The sequence below is a fragment of the Plasmodium vinckei genome (genome assembly GCF_900681995.1).
Source record: "Plasmodium vinckei vinckei genome assembly, chromosome: PVVCY_03".
NCBI lineage: Eukaryota > Apicomplexa > Aconoidasida > Haemosporida > Plasmodiidae > Plasmodium > Plasmodium vinckei.
In genome coordinates, this window is record NC_051295.1 from 556,610 (window position 1) to 571,157 (window position 14,548).

Sequence of the window (14,548 nt, forward strand, 5' to 3'; positions counted from 1 at the left end):
AAAAAACAAATAATTTTTATGATGTTTTTACGATGTTTTATGATGTTTTTATGATGTTTTTACGTTATAATTTTTGAACAGTTAAAAAATATTTTATTGGATTTTTATAAAGGGCCAAACAGTTTAATAGTATAGCTGAAAAATATGTAGGAATATATATTACAACGTATCAGTAAATACTTTATAAGGTGTATATGTAATAAATACTTTATAAGGTGTATATAACATATTTACTCGGATTTTTTAAAAATTAAATATACACAATGTCAAATTGCTTAACATCTTCATGTATAAATTATTTGTGTAAAACAATTTTGACAAGTATTTTTTTTAATAAAATATATATTTTGCACATAGACATATTATTATTTTTTTTTTTTGATAAAAAAATATATATTTGTATATATATTAAAAATACTGTGTTAAAAGGTAATTAATTGTTGATTTGTTTTATAACTTATAATGAGTAATTAAAATATGTTTTAAATTTATGATTGTTTTGTTTGTATTTAAAATTTTATGTAATAAATGAGGAATGTACAATGGTATATTTTCCGAGTTAAAAAAATATTTTGTTTTTAATTCAACATTATTATAATATATATAATTATATAAAAAAAATAAATAAATCAGGATAAGATTTATTTGATAAAGTATATGTAGACAGGTGTGTTTATTTATACAAGTTTGTAAGGGAAAATTGAGTAGACAATCTGAAAAGTTATTTGCTTATTTATATAGAGAAGAATGAGTTTAAAACAGTATGACATTCTTTTACTTGGTAGTACAGGATATACTGGGGAAATGGTTTTAGAGTATTTTTTGGAAAATTATAAAAAAAAAATAGAAAATGAAAAATTAAAAATCTTATGTGGTGTCCGGAATGTAAATAAGCTTAATAATATTTTATTAAAAATAAAAGAAAGAATAAATGTAGATTGTATTGATAAAATAAATATAAAAGAATGTGATGTAGAAAATTATGAATCGATTTTAAATTGTGCCATATTATGCAAAGTGGTAATAAGTACTGTAGGGCCATATGGGAAATATGGATATACTATAGTTAAGGCATGTATAGATGGATCTTGTGATTATTTAGATGCTTGTGGGGAGCATGATTTTATTTTAAATGTATATAAAGAATATAATAAAATAGCTAAAGAAAAAGAATTAAAAATTATACATAGTGCTTCATTTATATCAGCTATAAGTGATTTAGGGAATTTAATTATACAAGAAGAATTTGAAAAAAAATATAAAAGTACATGTCCCTATGTTCGGATTCGATTATCCTCTGAGGGTAGTAATGATAGAACAATTGGAAAAGCTACATTAAAAAGTTATTTATTATTTAAAAAAACAGTAGGAAATAAATATAATAAATATTATTTATGTCAATCTGATGATAAGAATAGTGATTGTGCAAAATGGGAAGATAAAGATAAAACTCAAAACTATTGTTATGAAAAAGAGTTTGGGTATTGTTTTGACACAACTTATTCTTTGGTTGAAGAGACATATGTTTTATGGTCTAACTATTTACTTAATTATAAATATGGAAAAGATTTAGTAATAGATTATAAGCAATATGATTCAGATTTATCATATTTTCGATATATGTTAAAAATAGGATTATTTTATGTTAATAGTTTTTTTAGTAATTTTACTTTTATTGATTATTTGCTAGATAAATATGTTGATAATTTTCATAAAGTGAAAACATCTAGAGAATTAAAAAAATGTAATTGGAAATGTACCATGATTGGTGAGTCAGAAAATGATAATATATCTAATACTGATATTATAAAGAAGGGTGAAGAGAATAAACAGGTTGTCTTAAATTTTCATGGAAAAAATGAAGATCCAGGATATTTATTAACAGCTAAAATAATATCAGAAAGTGCAATTTCGCTAGTTGAAAATAGAACAAATTTAAATAAAAACTTTGGAGTAATGTCTGTGTCAGTAGGTCTTGGTTGGAATCTTATTGACCGATTAAAACAAGCATCAATTAGCATAACAATAGATAGATAAAAAAAAAAAAAGAGAATAAAATAAAACTCCAAATTGTTTAAGCTTGAAAAGTTTGCGAAATATGTATATTGTTATGATATTCTGATTAAAATATAAATTATTTTTATTCCCTAAGAGTCGACAATAATGTCACTAAAATGGAAAAGACTTAAATTAAAAAACCGTTTTATAGATATAAATTGTATATAAAATTAAATTCATATTTACATATATAATTTTTAGTGAGGACACTAAATATAATGTTGTTATAAGTTTGTATTTGTATGTTTATTTTTTTCATTTTTTTAATGTTTTTTATAATTGTATGAAAATGTGGAAAATTTACAAAATTGTGTTATTTTTAGTAAAAAAAGTATAAACATTATAAACATATTTTTATTTTGTTACACCATTAATAGGGATATGCTATTATCCCTTATGTATAATGTTAAATATAAAATTGTTTTAATTTTTGAAATATTCACAATATTAATAATTACTTATTTATTTAAGGATTAAAGAATATTTTTTTTTGAAAAATAGGAAATAGTTTTTTTTATATTTCATGGGGAAAATAATGAGTATAACAAAGTTTGCACTTTAAATAAATGGATAAAAATATATAAAGTAAAAAAAAAAAAAAATACAATTTCTATATAACATAATTTGACATAATAACGGGTTGGGTTGGGGTGACTATATCTTAGCGTGTTATACTATACTGCTCATAAGATATATAATTTTTTATTATATATAAAAAAAGAAAAAAGTCACTATATATAATATTATGGAGTATTAAATATAATAAATAATTCACTGTAGGATATTAATTAATTGTATGTATATATGTAGTATTATGTTATGGGTCGGTACAAGGAAGAATAAAAATATGTATTATTATATAAGGCCAATTTAATTAATTTTAAAACACTCTCACGAATATTTCAGGGAATTAATAAAATTGGCATATTGCTTATAAAAATAAATTATAGAAAAGGTGAATTTTTTATATAAATAAAAATTTGTAAAATTAAAAGAAATATATTAAAAAAATATATAAAAAGGTTTACAGCTTAATCGTAAAACAAATATAAACATTTTATATACTACTTAAAAATATTTAATTAAAAAACAAACATTAACAATGGGTAAGTTTATATTTTTTGTAAAATAATGTAATAATTTAATTGTATTTGTTTTATATATATATATAAATGTTTGCAAGTAGGAAGTAACATCCTATGCATAGTGTTTGTTGTATATTATACTGTTTAAAAGTGAAGCAGTTTATTTGTATTTATTTATATGTATATATTTATGTATGTATGTTGAAAAGTAAAATATTGTGAGGTTATATTTATTTCCATATATATCATACAAAGCCAGTCATAATACTATATATTATTTAAATATTTTTTTTTTTTTTTTTTTATTATAGGAAAAGTACATGGATCATTAGCAAGAGCTGGTAAGGTCAAAAACCAAACCCCTAAAGCTCCAAAATTAAGTAAAGGAAGAAGATTAACTGGTCGTGCAAAAAAGAGACAATTATATAACAAAAGGTTTTCTGATTGTATAGGAAGAAAGAAAGGGCCTAACTCAAGAGTATAATAGTTGACACACACAAGCGTGTATATATATTGTATATATATTTGTAGGATGATTTTTTTTTCCATTTTTTTTTTATGGAATTTATTTTTCATACTTAAATAATGAGAGATAGAATTGGAATGCGAATATGTGATATATACCTACATTTATATATTAATTTTTGAGCATGCTTATTTAAAAAACTATTTTAAGTTTTGACGAAATTGTAAAGAACATATTTTAAAAAATAAACTAAAAAAGTAATAAAAATTAGGATTATATAGTTAACATATTTTATATTAAAATATGTTTAAAATTTTATGATTATATTGTAAGTATGTTGCATAACTAATGCATTATTTTTTTGTTCGTGAGCTGTGTCACATTGTAAAAGTGTGAAAAAAATAAAGACAAAAAAATACAAAAACAAAAACAAATATGAAAAGGTAAACGGTTTAATATGGTTAAATAATTTTAATGAATATTTTATCCTTTAATTAGTGTTATGGGTAGTTGTGTATAAATATTTAGATTTTTTGATAGGGAAATAATAAATATATTAATTTTCTTTCTTGTTATTTTGGGAAGCTTTTTTTTTATTTTCAAGTTCGATAAGATTTTTCTTTTCTTTTTCTTTTATTTCATCAATGATATTAGATTTGAGATTTTCTTGTGAGTTATTATAAAAATGTAAAGCAAGAACAGCAGACAAAAATAAATAAAAACTTATCGATGAAAAAGTTATATTCTTTTCAAATGTTAGTATACTCCATGAATGTTCTTCCTGATTTGAAGAGTTTATTTTTTTTTTTTGTTTTTCATTTTTATCGACAGTCGAGTGATTGTGTCTTTTTATTGCAATAAAATTAATTGGATGTATTTTTTTTTTTTTTAAAAATAATAGTGTATTATAATTTTGTATTTTAAGCATATACTTAATCATAGTTTATTTGTAGTAATAATAAAATATAGTAGAGCAAAAATAAGCTTGGATAAATATATAACTACTAAATAGTTATGCATATAAAATAAGCTTGGATAAATATATAATAATTACTAAATAGTTATGCATATAAAATAAGCTTTGAATGGTAAAGGAGTATAACTGTTGTAAATATGTCTGGGTATGTTAGCTAAATAAGTTGATAAACTATATGGTTGATTAATTTATTATGTGTAAATTGTTTTTAAGAAGCATTTCAAATAAAATAAAAAAAAATAAAAAATAGTATAGAGCTAAAAAATTATAACATTATAACATTATTTTTATTTTGAATTAAGGATATATGATTATATATAGATATTTATATTTGAATAAATTTTAAGCTAATTTATTTTAAAGGAATAATTTATTTTTGATATTATTAAATTAAAAAAAAATGCTACCCTAAGTTATTTTTTCCATAATTATTTAATTGGAATTTCTCTTAAAAAAAACATATTATAATTAAAATGTTTTTCAGCACAATTCGTTTTTAGCAGGTTTAACATAAGGAAACAAAAAAATAATTATTTACATAATTATTAAAAAATATCATAATATAATTATATATATAATATTATATATATTATGTATGCATATATATATAAGCATATTGAGAGATTAAAAAAAAATTTGACGTCATATTTGAAATGTATATAATTTTTCGGGCGAGAATACAAAATTACAAAAAAATCAAAATACTAAAAAAAAAGTGGCGACCAAATTTTAAAACGTGCTATCTTAGAATAAAAAAAAAATAAAATAAAATAATAATAAAAGAATAATAGCAGGAGACTGTTTTCCAATAAAAAATTATTGTTTAAAGAAAATAATATCATTATAATATAAAAAAGAATATTAAAATTTAAGCTACTATTTAAACTATTATTTAAACTATTATTTAAACTCTTTCTAAATATAAGATATACCCCAAACTTTATTTTTTAAAAAGCTTATTATAAAATAAATAATAATTAAACTAACAAAATGAAGGTAAGTAAAAAAACTTAAAATATATGAATAGCATGTTTACAAAATTTTTTTGAATAATATAACATTGAGTATATATATTACAAAAATGTTTAGTGAATATATTTTTATTTTATATGCTTTGAAAATAGAGAATTATTTTATCTTATTCATTTGTTTACTCTGATATGCAACTTGTTTAACTCTATGCATGCTTGAAAATAGAGCATCCATAATAAGCTTATCGCTTTATGTTATGCATATGAATTATTCTGTGTTAATATATTTTTTGTAAATAATATTCCATTATTTGAGTATTAACTATTTGTGGGGCTCAAATTAAGAGCGGCACTCATTTTGGTAGTTTACAAAGAGAAATGCTTGAAAATGGTTGAGATAGCTTGAAAATATATTTAAAAAATACTTGAAAAATATTTGAAAAAATAAAAATTTATTACAGATTATATGACGTAGTTATAATAACAAATGCATAGGCAGACAAATATATGCGATAAAAACGTGGGTGCTCTATAAATTTGCGACAAAAAATATGGCTCTCTATAAATTTTGATATGAATTTATTTGTTTGTAGGTACCAACCAATAGAAAAATAGTTAAAAAAGTCGAAACATTTGATAACAATATAACAAATCGAGGAAATGTCCCAACTTCAGTTTCGAAAAAAGGAAAGAAATATCCAGTAGGACCCATACTACTTGGAATATTTATTTTTATTGTAATCGGATCAGGTAATAATAATAAATATTTTTATTTTTTATACAATTTATGAATATAAGCCATTTTGTCATAAATTTACAGTTTTAGAGATATATTAATTTTTTTTTTTTCTTTTTTTCAGTTGTTATTCAAATTTTGAAAATATACAACAGATCAAATAGCTATTATTATTGAGCCAGGCATTTGTTTTGTGTTCTCTTGTTTAAAATGAATAAACTGTTGAGTCTTGAAGATGATAAAAAAAAATGAATGACTTATATATGTATTGTGCATTATATTAAGAAGAATATGCATACAATTTTATGTCGTATTTAATTTTTATTTATTTTTCCATTTTTGAAATGTCTTTATAACATGTATGCGCTTTTAATTGTTTAAACTTATAACATGAGTAAACGATAAAACTGATAAAATAAATGTGTGTTCACATAAATTGATAAAATAGAGATTGTATTATTAAAAAAAAAATATAGCTCGCTTTGTAGCTACAAATATTAGTTATTTAAAAAAAAAAAAAAAAATATAGCTTGTACATGTAAATATGTAAAGTTAAGCATAATTTTTTATGTACATAAAATACTTAAAAAAAAAAATAACAAAATAAAACATGCACAGTCATATATTTATATGTATATGTGTGTGCGATTGTGAGGGTGATGTAATTTTTAGTTGTTTAAAAAATCTCGTGTCTTTAAACTTGTTATTTCCTTTTTTGTTAATTCTCTATATTGTTTTGGTAAACGTATATTTTTTAGTGTAATATTTTCAAAGGCAGTTCTTTTAATTTTAATTATTGGTTGATTTATTTGTTGAAACATTTTTCTAATTTGCCTATTTCTTCCTTCTTTTATACTAATATTTAATACACTTATTTTTTTAATTTGATTTTGTATGTTAACATTTTCTTCTCTAAGAACTTCAATGAGAGCAGGTTGTGTTTTTTGATTTTTTTTTTTACTATCATATTCATCTTTTAAATATACACCGTCAGCTAGCGTTTTAAGAGCATCCATTCGTACAGGACCTTCAATATGTATCATATATTTCCTTACTCGTTCATATTTTGGATGTGTTAATTTGTTTATCCAGGCGTATTCATTTGTTAAGAGTAGAACTCCAGAGGTGTTTCGATCTAATCTGCCTACATTGTGCGATATCAAAATGGGGAAAATGAATAAAACAAGTAAAATAAACTATTTTTAGATAGACGGGGTAATATCAAAATGGGGAAAATGAATAAAACAAACTATTTTTAGATAGACGGTGCAATAAAAAAAGTAAGCAAATATATTAGCAATACTAACCAACGGATACTATACGATATTTTTGTAATAAGTCATCAGGAAAAATGGAAAATATCGATTTTCTATCTTTTTCATCCTGATTTGTACATAACAATCCTTTAGGTTTATGTAAGACGATCCATTTGTATGTGCTTTGATTAGTACTAGAAATTTTATAATTATTTATAATTTTTTTAATATTTTGTATGTTAATTTTTTTTTCATTAACTTTTACTTGATCTTTAGCTATATCAACATGGGTACCTGGATTTAAAACAATTTTGTTATTAATTTTTATGTTAGCATTTTGTATAAATTTATCTGCTTTTCTTCGAGAAATCTTATTATTGATTGAAATTAATTTGTTTAGTCTTATTATATTTTCATTTTTGTTACAATTAGTTTGTAGAACAGTAAAAGTACGATATTTTTTTATACATATAAATAAAAGTAAAAACAAATAAAGGAATAATACATATCTCTTGAGATAAGCATTGAATAGTTTTTTCATCGATTTTTTACGAGAATGAAATGGTAGTAGTAGTAGTGAACTGTTTTTATGTGCATGTTTGTATGGAATTGTGTGAGAGTATGATAAACTAATCTCTTATGAGAATTTTGGATTTATCCTACTTTTTATTTCTTATCATTGTGTTTGCGACTTGCATATATGTTTGACAAATGGGGTTTGCTAAAAATGAAGGAAATTATGCATGTATAATATTCCAAATTAATGGAGTAATTTTTTTATATTTTTTCCCAATATATTTAAGTCAAAATGAAATGTAGAAAGTCAGGAAACCAGGGGAATACAGCCATTTTTGAAAAAAAAAAAAATAAATAACAATGCTATATGGATATATTTTTTATTTTATGATTTTGCAAAATAGGAAATGAATTATTATTTTTAAAGCAGGTATGTAATGCTTATATTGATATTTACAAAATGGGGTGAGATGGAAAAATGGAATCGTATTGTGATTGTATTGCGATTGTAATTGTATATATAAAATATGTTCCATACTATTTAAAGTGTGGTTAAAAAAATTGGGCACTGATAAACAAAAGTAAGGATTTAATATCTTATTTAAAAGAGAAAAAAAGTTTATTTATTTTGCTAAATTTAGAAGATATATATGTATATTTTTAAAATATGAAAAAAATATTATTCGCCAAAATTTGATATTTGAAAAGTGTGCATACAAAATGGTATAAATTATTTATGTTTAAATATAGATAGTATTTTATATTATAAATTAAAAAAAGAGATAAGAAATAAAATTGTGAAAAAAAAATAAAATTGTCAATTTCAAAGTTAAGTAAAAAAACAAAAAAAAGTGGTGTCTATGAAAATGTAGTTTAAATATAAAATAGAATGTAATGGGATGATATATTATAAATAGGTATATTATTATTTTTTTTTTGAAGTTTTAGGTTTTGTATTTGATTTATTTTTGGGTGTATTTTTTTTATCAAGCTTAGTTTTAACTAAAGCATCATCATCTTTGTCTTCTTTTGAGTCACTTAAATCGTCTATATCTTCATCTATTTCATTTTCATTATTTTTATAAGTTGATTTTTTATCAATAGATTTAAGACTTTTTTTAACGGCATTTGGATCGTTTTTAACAACATGAGTTGCATTATATTGTCGAGTAAAAGCTGCTTTAACTTTTGAATCTAATTTATCATATAGATTTTCTTGTGATGGTAATCTTAAAGATGGTATATTATCAGTTACCATTTCTTTTGTAATATTATATTGTTCCATTAATTCTACAGATTCAGTTATATTATTTTTTTGTAGTGGTACAACAATTTTATAATATATATAATTTAGGAATCCACTAGTTATCATATATTTTGGATAAACATTAAGTTTGTAAGATAAATTAAAACATAATTCATTTAGTAATCTTTTATTTTTATTAAATGTTGATATTTTTCCAAAAGCAGATGGGAAATTTATTCTACCTTGCATAAATGATTTTAAAGTCCTTATTCTCATAACAGGGCATACACAAGATAAGATTGAAAAATGTGGCAACAATGAATAATCCATAGTTGTTTTTAAATTATATTTAATTTTTTCTGCTAAAGATAGATCATAAGAGATTTGTGCAAAGGTATTCCATTTATTTATAGCATTAGGTGATTTATCAGTATCATTAAAAATATTTGTATAATTTTCACTTATAAAATATGGTATTAATTCATAATCTACAAAAAATAGATCCATAATTTCTCTTATTTTTAATTTTGATGATTCATGAAAATTTAATAATTTGAGTGTTATTTCAAAAGGGTTTGCTAATGATTGTACATTTTTATTTGAATTATTAATATCTTTTTTTATGTCTAAAAATTGTATTCTTTTATATGTTCTAGATAATAATTGTAAAGCATTAAGTATTTGTCTTATATCTCCATTTGAACTTTCCCATAATAATTCTAAAGCATTGGGTTCCATCATAAGATTTTCTTTTTTACATATTTCTAATAATCTTTTAACTACACTATTTTTATTTGGTGTTGTAAATTTTAGATCATAACATTTATTAGCTAATGTTCGCATTTTACTGTTTTGTCTATCATTACATATACATATGATTGGGCATTTTGTTTTTTCTATTAATTTTAATATAGCAGAACTACCACCTTTATCACCACTAGACATTCCATCAACCTCATCCATAATAATACAAGTTTTTTTCAAACTTTTATTATTTAATGAAGTAATAGAATAGCCTCCTGTAGCCATTTCTCCAATTTTTTCAACAGCTGCTTTATTTCTTTCATCGGATGCATTGAATTCAATAACATTATATCCTGAACTTTGTGAAACAATTTTAGCAGTAGTTGTTTTTCCTATTCCAGCAGGGCCACTTAATAATGCGCATCTTGCATTTATATTTTCAAAAGTTCCTCTAAAAGTTTTAGTAACTTGTTTTTTTAATCCCTTTATACATACATCATCCCAGCTTGATAACCATGATTGTAATTTAAAAATATTTTGAGTATTTCCTACTAAGTCTTCAATTTTAGTAGGTTTATATTTATCTACCCATAATTGATTTAAAATTTGTGGGGCATTTGTGTTTTGATTTGTATTAGGATAGTTAGAATATTCTTTTTCATCTTTAAGATTTTTATTTGGTATATTATTAGTTTCGATATTATTATGTTGAGTTTGTGAATTATCATTTTTATCTTTTGGAAGAAGTTCTAATAATTCATCTTCATTTAATATTTTAATAATAGATTTAGATTGTTTAGAGAGTTCATAAGCTTTTTGATATTTTTTACCTTCATTGTATAATCGTCCATCTTCTAAATATTCACCATGTATAAGATAGTGTGTTTTTGATGAGACAGCAGACATTACACTTCCTCCATGTTCTTTAATTTTACTTTGTAATTCATCTCTAGTGAAAGATTTAAAAACCCCTGTAAGAACAAATTTTTTATTTATAAAAGGTAAGTAATCAAAATTTTGAGATACATCATTTTCACTTTTGGGTAAAAGAATACAATCTTCGATGGATGCATGTTTTTTTTTAGATCTATTATGTTCTAAAAGATCTGAATCATGACTTCTTTCTCTTTTTGGATTTGTTGTTATATTTTTTGATCCTGTTTCAACTATTTTAAAATAATCATCAACATTTTCAAGGGGTATTTTATTTCCTTCATTATTTCGTGTATTGTTGGTACTGGCGTTTGAATTATTTGAGGTTTGTGTTTTCCCTGTATTTTTTGGAACGGGTTTAAAATATGATGATATATCATAATATGCAGGTTTTTTTGATGTATTTTTTTCAAAGGATTTGTTAGTTGTACTTTTAGTAGTAGAACTTCCTTTTTCTTGTTCTTCATCACTGTCATCTTTAATTTCAACAACACTTCGTGCATCCGAGTTATTATCATCATTGTCGTCAAATAAATTATCTGAGACTTTTTTCAAACGTTTTTTTTGCCTCCCCTCATCACTACTATTATCACTAAATAAATTTTTATCTTTTGAACTCATTGGGATGCGCACACACACACCGTGGAATAAAAGGAGAAAAAAAAATTAAAAAAAAAAAAAAAAAATAGTAAAATAATTATTAAACAGAATAGAATGGTATATAAATAAATGCTTGTAAATATATGTATATATTTATAAGTGTAAAATGTAAAATAAAAAAAAATATTATGTATATTTATTGATAAAATTTTGGGGGGATGACAAAGGGGAATATTATATAGCCAATTTAAAAGGTCATCAGTATGCACATGCGAAAATCGAAAAAGAAAAAACGAGCATTTCAAAAGATAAGAAAAAATACGCACATTTATTTTATTCATATTATTATTATTATTATTTTATTGTTAGCTTCATGTGTAGTGGGAATTTATTTTTTTGTCATTTTGCCCGATTTAACAATAAATGGAGAGTGTATATATTTTATGAAATTCTTTTTTTCAAGGCTTAAAAGTAAAAGATAAATATGCGACGATAAAAGGTTATGCATATGCAAAGACCATTCCTTTTCATCGTGTTTTCCAAAAAATATTATTTTTATTATACTGTATTATATTTTATTTACAATTTATCAGGAGTTTTTGGATATGTAATAAATTTTTTTTGATCGCGATTTTGTGGTTATTTGCAAATTGCAAATATAAAATATTATTTTCCACATATATATATTTTTGAATGTTTTGGTCTTATTTTTCGAAAGATATAATTAAAAAGAGTAAAGAAATGTAAAGCATAATGCGTGTAAGTATGTAATATTTTTTTATAAAATATTTTTTTCTTAATTTTTTAAAATTTATTTATATTATAATATGTAAGATTAAAAATAATATGTTTATTTTTTGTCTAACAATAATGAGATATTATATGCATATGAAAAAATAGTAGATATAACTATTTTGGTATTACGGGGGTTTTCTTTTATTCTCCCCTCTCATATATACAGTTTTTGAAAAGAACAGCACATGCATAATGCTCATATATAATAGCCATTTTTTTATCTTTGTATATACCTTATAAAAGGAAAAAACAAATACCTTTTTACATGAATGAGTTATATACATTATCTCTATAATGTTCAACATTTAATTAAGTTAATAATTTGAGGTTTTATATGGCCCTCCAAATTATCAAAAATAGTAAACAAATTGTGGGAACAGTTTTTATATAGTTATTTTTTGGAGGGGTATACGAAAACGATAAATAGTAAAAGAGAGTAAATTTATAATAAAACAATACATATAAAAATGGTGTGTCGATCATTTTTTAAATAATATAGATTGTCGACATATTTTTTTGTCTATTTATGTATCATTTATTAGTAAGGTTATTTCAACTATTTTTGTTTCAGTCTAATAGTGTTATGAACTTATAATGGGGATATAACTTTTGAGTATATATATTAGGAAGGATAGATTTATTCATCATGTTTTGTATTTTTAATTTTTGACAAAAATCAAAAGATGGTTTCATTCACAATTTAATTAAATAATATTAAGAGGTAGTAAAATGAATAACTCTATTGGTACGAGAAATAAAAGTAAAAAATATACGAGTTGTAATTTGTTCATTTATGAAAAGGTACATATAAAAATAAGTAGATTATGTGTAGTGATTTTGTTATTTTGAAATACTGCTATTATTGTTGTCGTTTGGAATGTTTGCATTTTTAAATTATTTTTATAAAAAAAAATGTAATAACAACGGATTACCATTTTATGATAATTAAAATGGATAGATATGCTTGGGGGTAAAACCTTTTTAATAACATTTATATATTAAACAGAGTTTAAAAATAAGGTATATTATATATTACTACTAAAGGTTTAATCATATGAAAATGTATTTTGTGGAATGGCTAACCATTTTAAGAATTGTTTTAGTAAATATATTCTAAAGTTTGTGGTTTTTTTCATTTTTTTTGTATTCTACAAAGAGGTTGAATAGTTAGGGTTTGGGGATGTATATATAATATAGCCGAAATAGAAGTTTAAAAGTGGATTTATAAAGAACTAACTTAATTTCTATCACTATTTATGGGTGGGTAAAATTATAAAGCAATGCAAAAACATAGTTTAATATGCAAAGGTGGGAGTAGTGAGGGTTTATATTGCCTTATAAATATATTACATAATAATGAGTGAGAAAAATAATATTATTTTATAATTATAAATAGTATATAACTTTTATTATTAGCATATAAATTTAACTTTGTCCATTTATAATATTTTTATACAAATAAAATTGTGAAAGAGATTAAATTATTCATATTTGTGGTATTTAGTAAAGCGTGCATTATCACTATGAAATAAAATTTTATAAAATAAAAATAAAACCTATAAAATTATTAAGTTTAAGGCAATAAATAATAATCCACGATAATATATATTATTTTTTATTTTTGTAATTTTAATACGTAAAATTTATAATTATTATTTTGCCTTTTGGTCGAGGCAATAAACTTCTTACCATTGCAATACTTATACATCGGCATAAAAAATGACTTATTATTTTTTAGAATTAAATATTATATTATATATATAGGCCATATAAAATAAAAAAATAATAAATACATAATGCGCTTCTTTTTGAAAAATTTTAAATACATAATTTAATTATAATTTGAATAATAAAAAAGGTATTATTTTTTAGAATTAAATGCTTTTATATATTTTTATATGAAGGGCAATAAAAAATAAAAAATAATGTAACTCTTTTTTTTGAAAAATTTAAATATAGTTTGAAATAATAGAAAATGTGAAACATATATTCATTGTGCTATTGTTTATAAATTAGCTAAATGTAATGAATATTTGTATTTGTGCATATATATGTTTAACTTAAAAAAAAATAGTTTGTTACATCTGCAATCGTTTTTATATATTTAAAATTGTATTACGTTTATGTGCGTGTATATATATTAGTTTATTTCATGGTATAAACAAA

The 14,548-nt window shown here is 22.0% G+C and overlaps 6 protein-coding genes across 6 annotated transcripts; 3 read left to right on the plus strand and 3 right to left on the minus strand.

Annotated features, from left to right (window-relative positions):
* Positions 1 to 747: 747 nt before the first annotated feature.
* PVVCY_0301640 (conserved Plasmodium protein, unknown function) lies at positions 748 to 2,037 on the plus strand (the record flags this gene model as incomplete). The annotated part of the gene is made up of 1 exon (XM_008628374.2): positions 748 to 2,037. The coding sequence occupies one exon, from the start codon at positions 748 to 750 to the stop codon at positions 2,035 to 2,037; it is 1,290 nt and encodes a 429-aa protein (XP_008626596.2).
* A 1,123-nt stretch (positions 2,038 to 3,160) lies between these two features.
* Positions 3,161 to 3,627, plus strand: PVVCY_0301650 (40S ribosomal protein S30, putative; the record flags this gene model as incomplete). The annotated part of the gene is made up of 2 exons (XM_037634922.1): positions 3,161 to 3,164; positions 3,455 to 3,627. 2 exons carry the CDS (start codon positions 3,161 to 3,163, stop codon positions 3,625 to 3,627), a joined length of 177 nt encoding a protein of 58 aa, XP_037490117.1.
* Positions 3,628 to 4,165: 538 nt separating this feature from the next.
* PVVCY_0301660 (conserved Plasmodium protein, unknown function) lies at positions 4,166 to 4,549 on the minus strand (the record flags this gene model as incomplete). Its single annotated transcript, XM_008628376.2, has 1 exon — positions 4,166 to 4,549. The coding sequence occupies one exon, from the start codon at positions 4,547 to 4,549 to the stop codon at positions 4,166 to 4,168; it is 384 nt and encodes a 127-aa protein (XP_008626598.2).
* Positions 4,550 to 5,575: 1,026 nt separating this feature from the next.
* Positions 5,576 to 6,469, plus strand: PVVCY_0301670 (ribosome associated membrane protein RAMP4, putative; the record flags this gene model as incomplete). Its single annotated transcript, XM_008628377.2, has 3 exons — positions 5,576 to 5,581; positions 6,150 to 6,306; positions 6,417 to 6,469. 3 exons carry the CDS (start codon positions 5,576 to 5,578, stop codon positions 6,467 to 6,469), a joined length of 216 nt encoding a protein of 71 aa, XP_008626599.2.
* Positions 6,470 to 6,960: 491 nt separating this feature from the next.
* Positions 6,961 to 8,089, minus strand: PVVCY_0301680 (pseudouridine synthase, putative; the record flags this gene model as incomplete). The annotated part of the gene is made up of 2 exons (XM_008628378.2): positions 6,961 to 7,436; positions 7,600 to 8,089. 2 exons carry the CDS (start codon positions 8,087 to 8,089, stop codon positions 6,961 to 6,963), a joined length of 966 nt encoding a protein of 321 aa, XP_008626600.1.
* Positions 8,090 to 8,989: 900 nt separating this feature from the next.
* On the minus strand, positions 8,990 to 11,608 carry PVVCY_0301690 (replication factor C subunit 1, putative; the record flags this gene model as incomplete). The annotated part of the gene is made up of 1 exon (XM_008628379.2): positions 8,990 to 11,608. One exon carries the CDS (start codon positions 11,606 to 11,608, stop codon positions 8,990 to 8,992), a length of 2,619 nt encoding a protein of 872 aa, XP_008626601.2.
* Between the last annotated feature and the right edge of the window lie 2,940 nt (positions 11,609 to 14,548).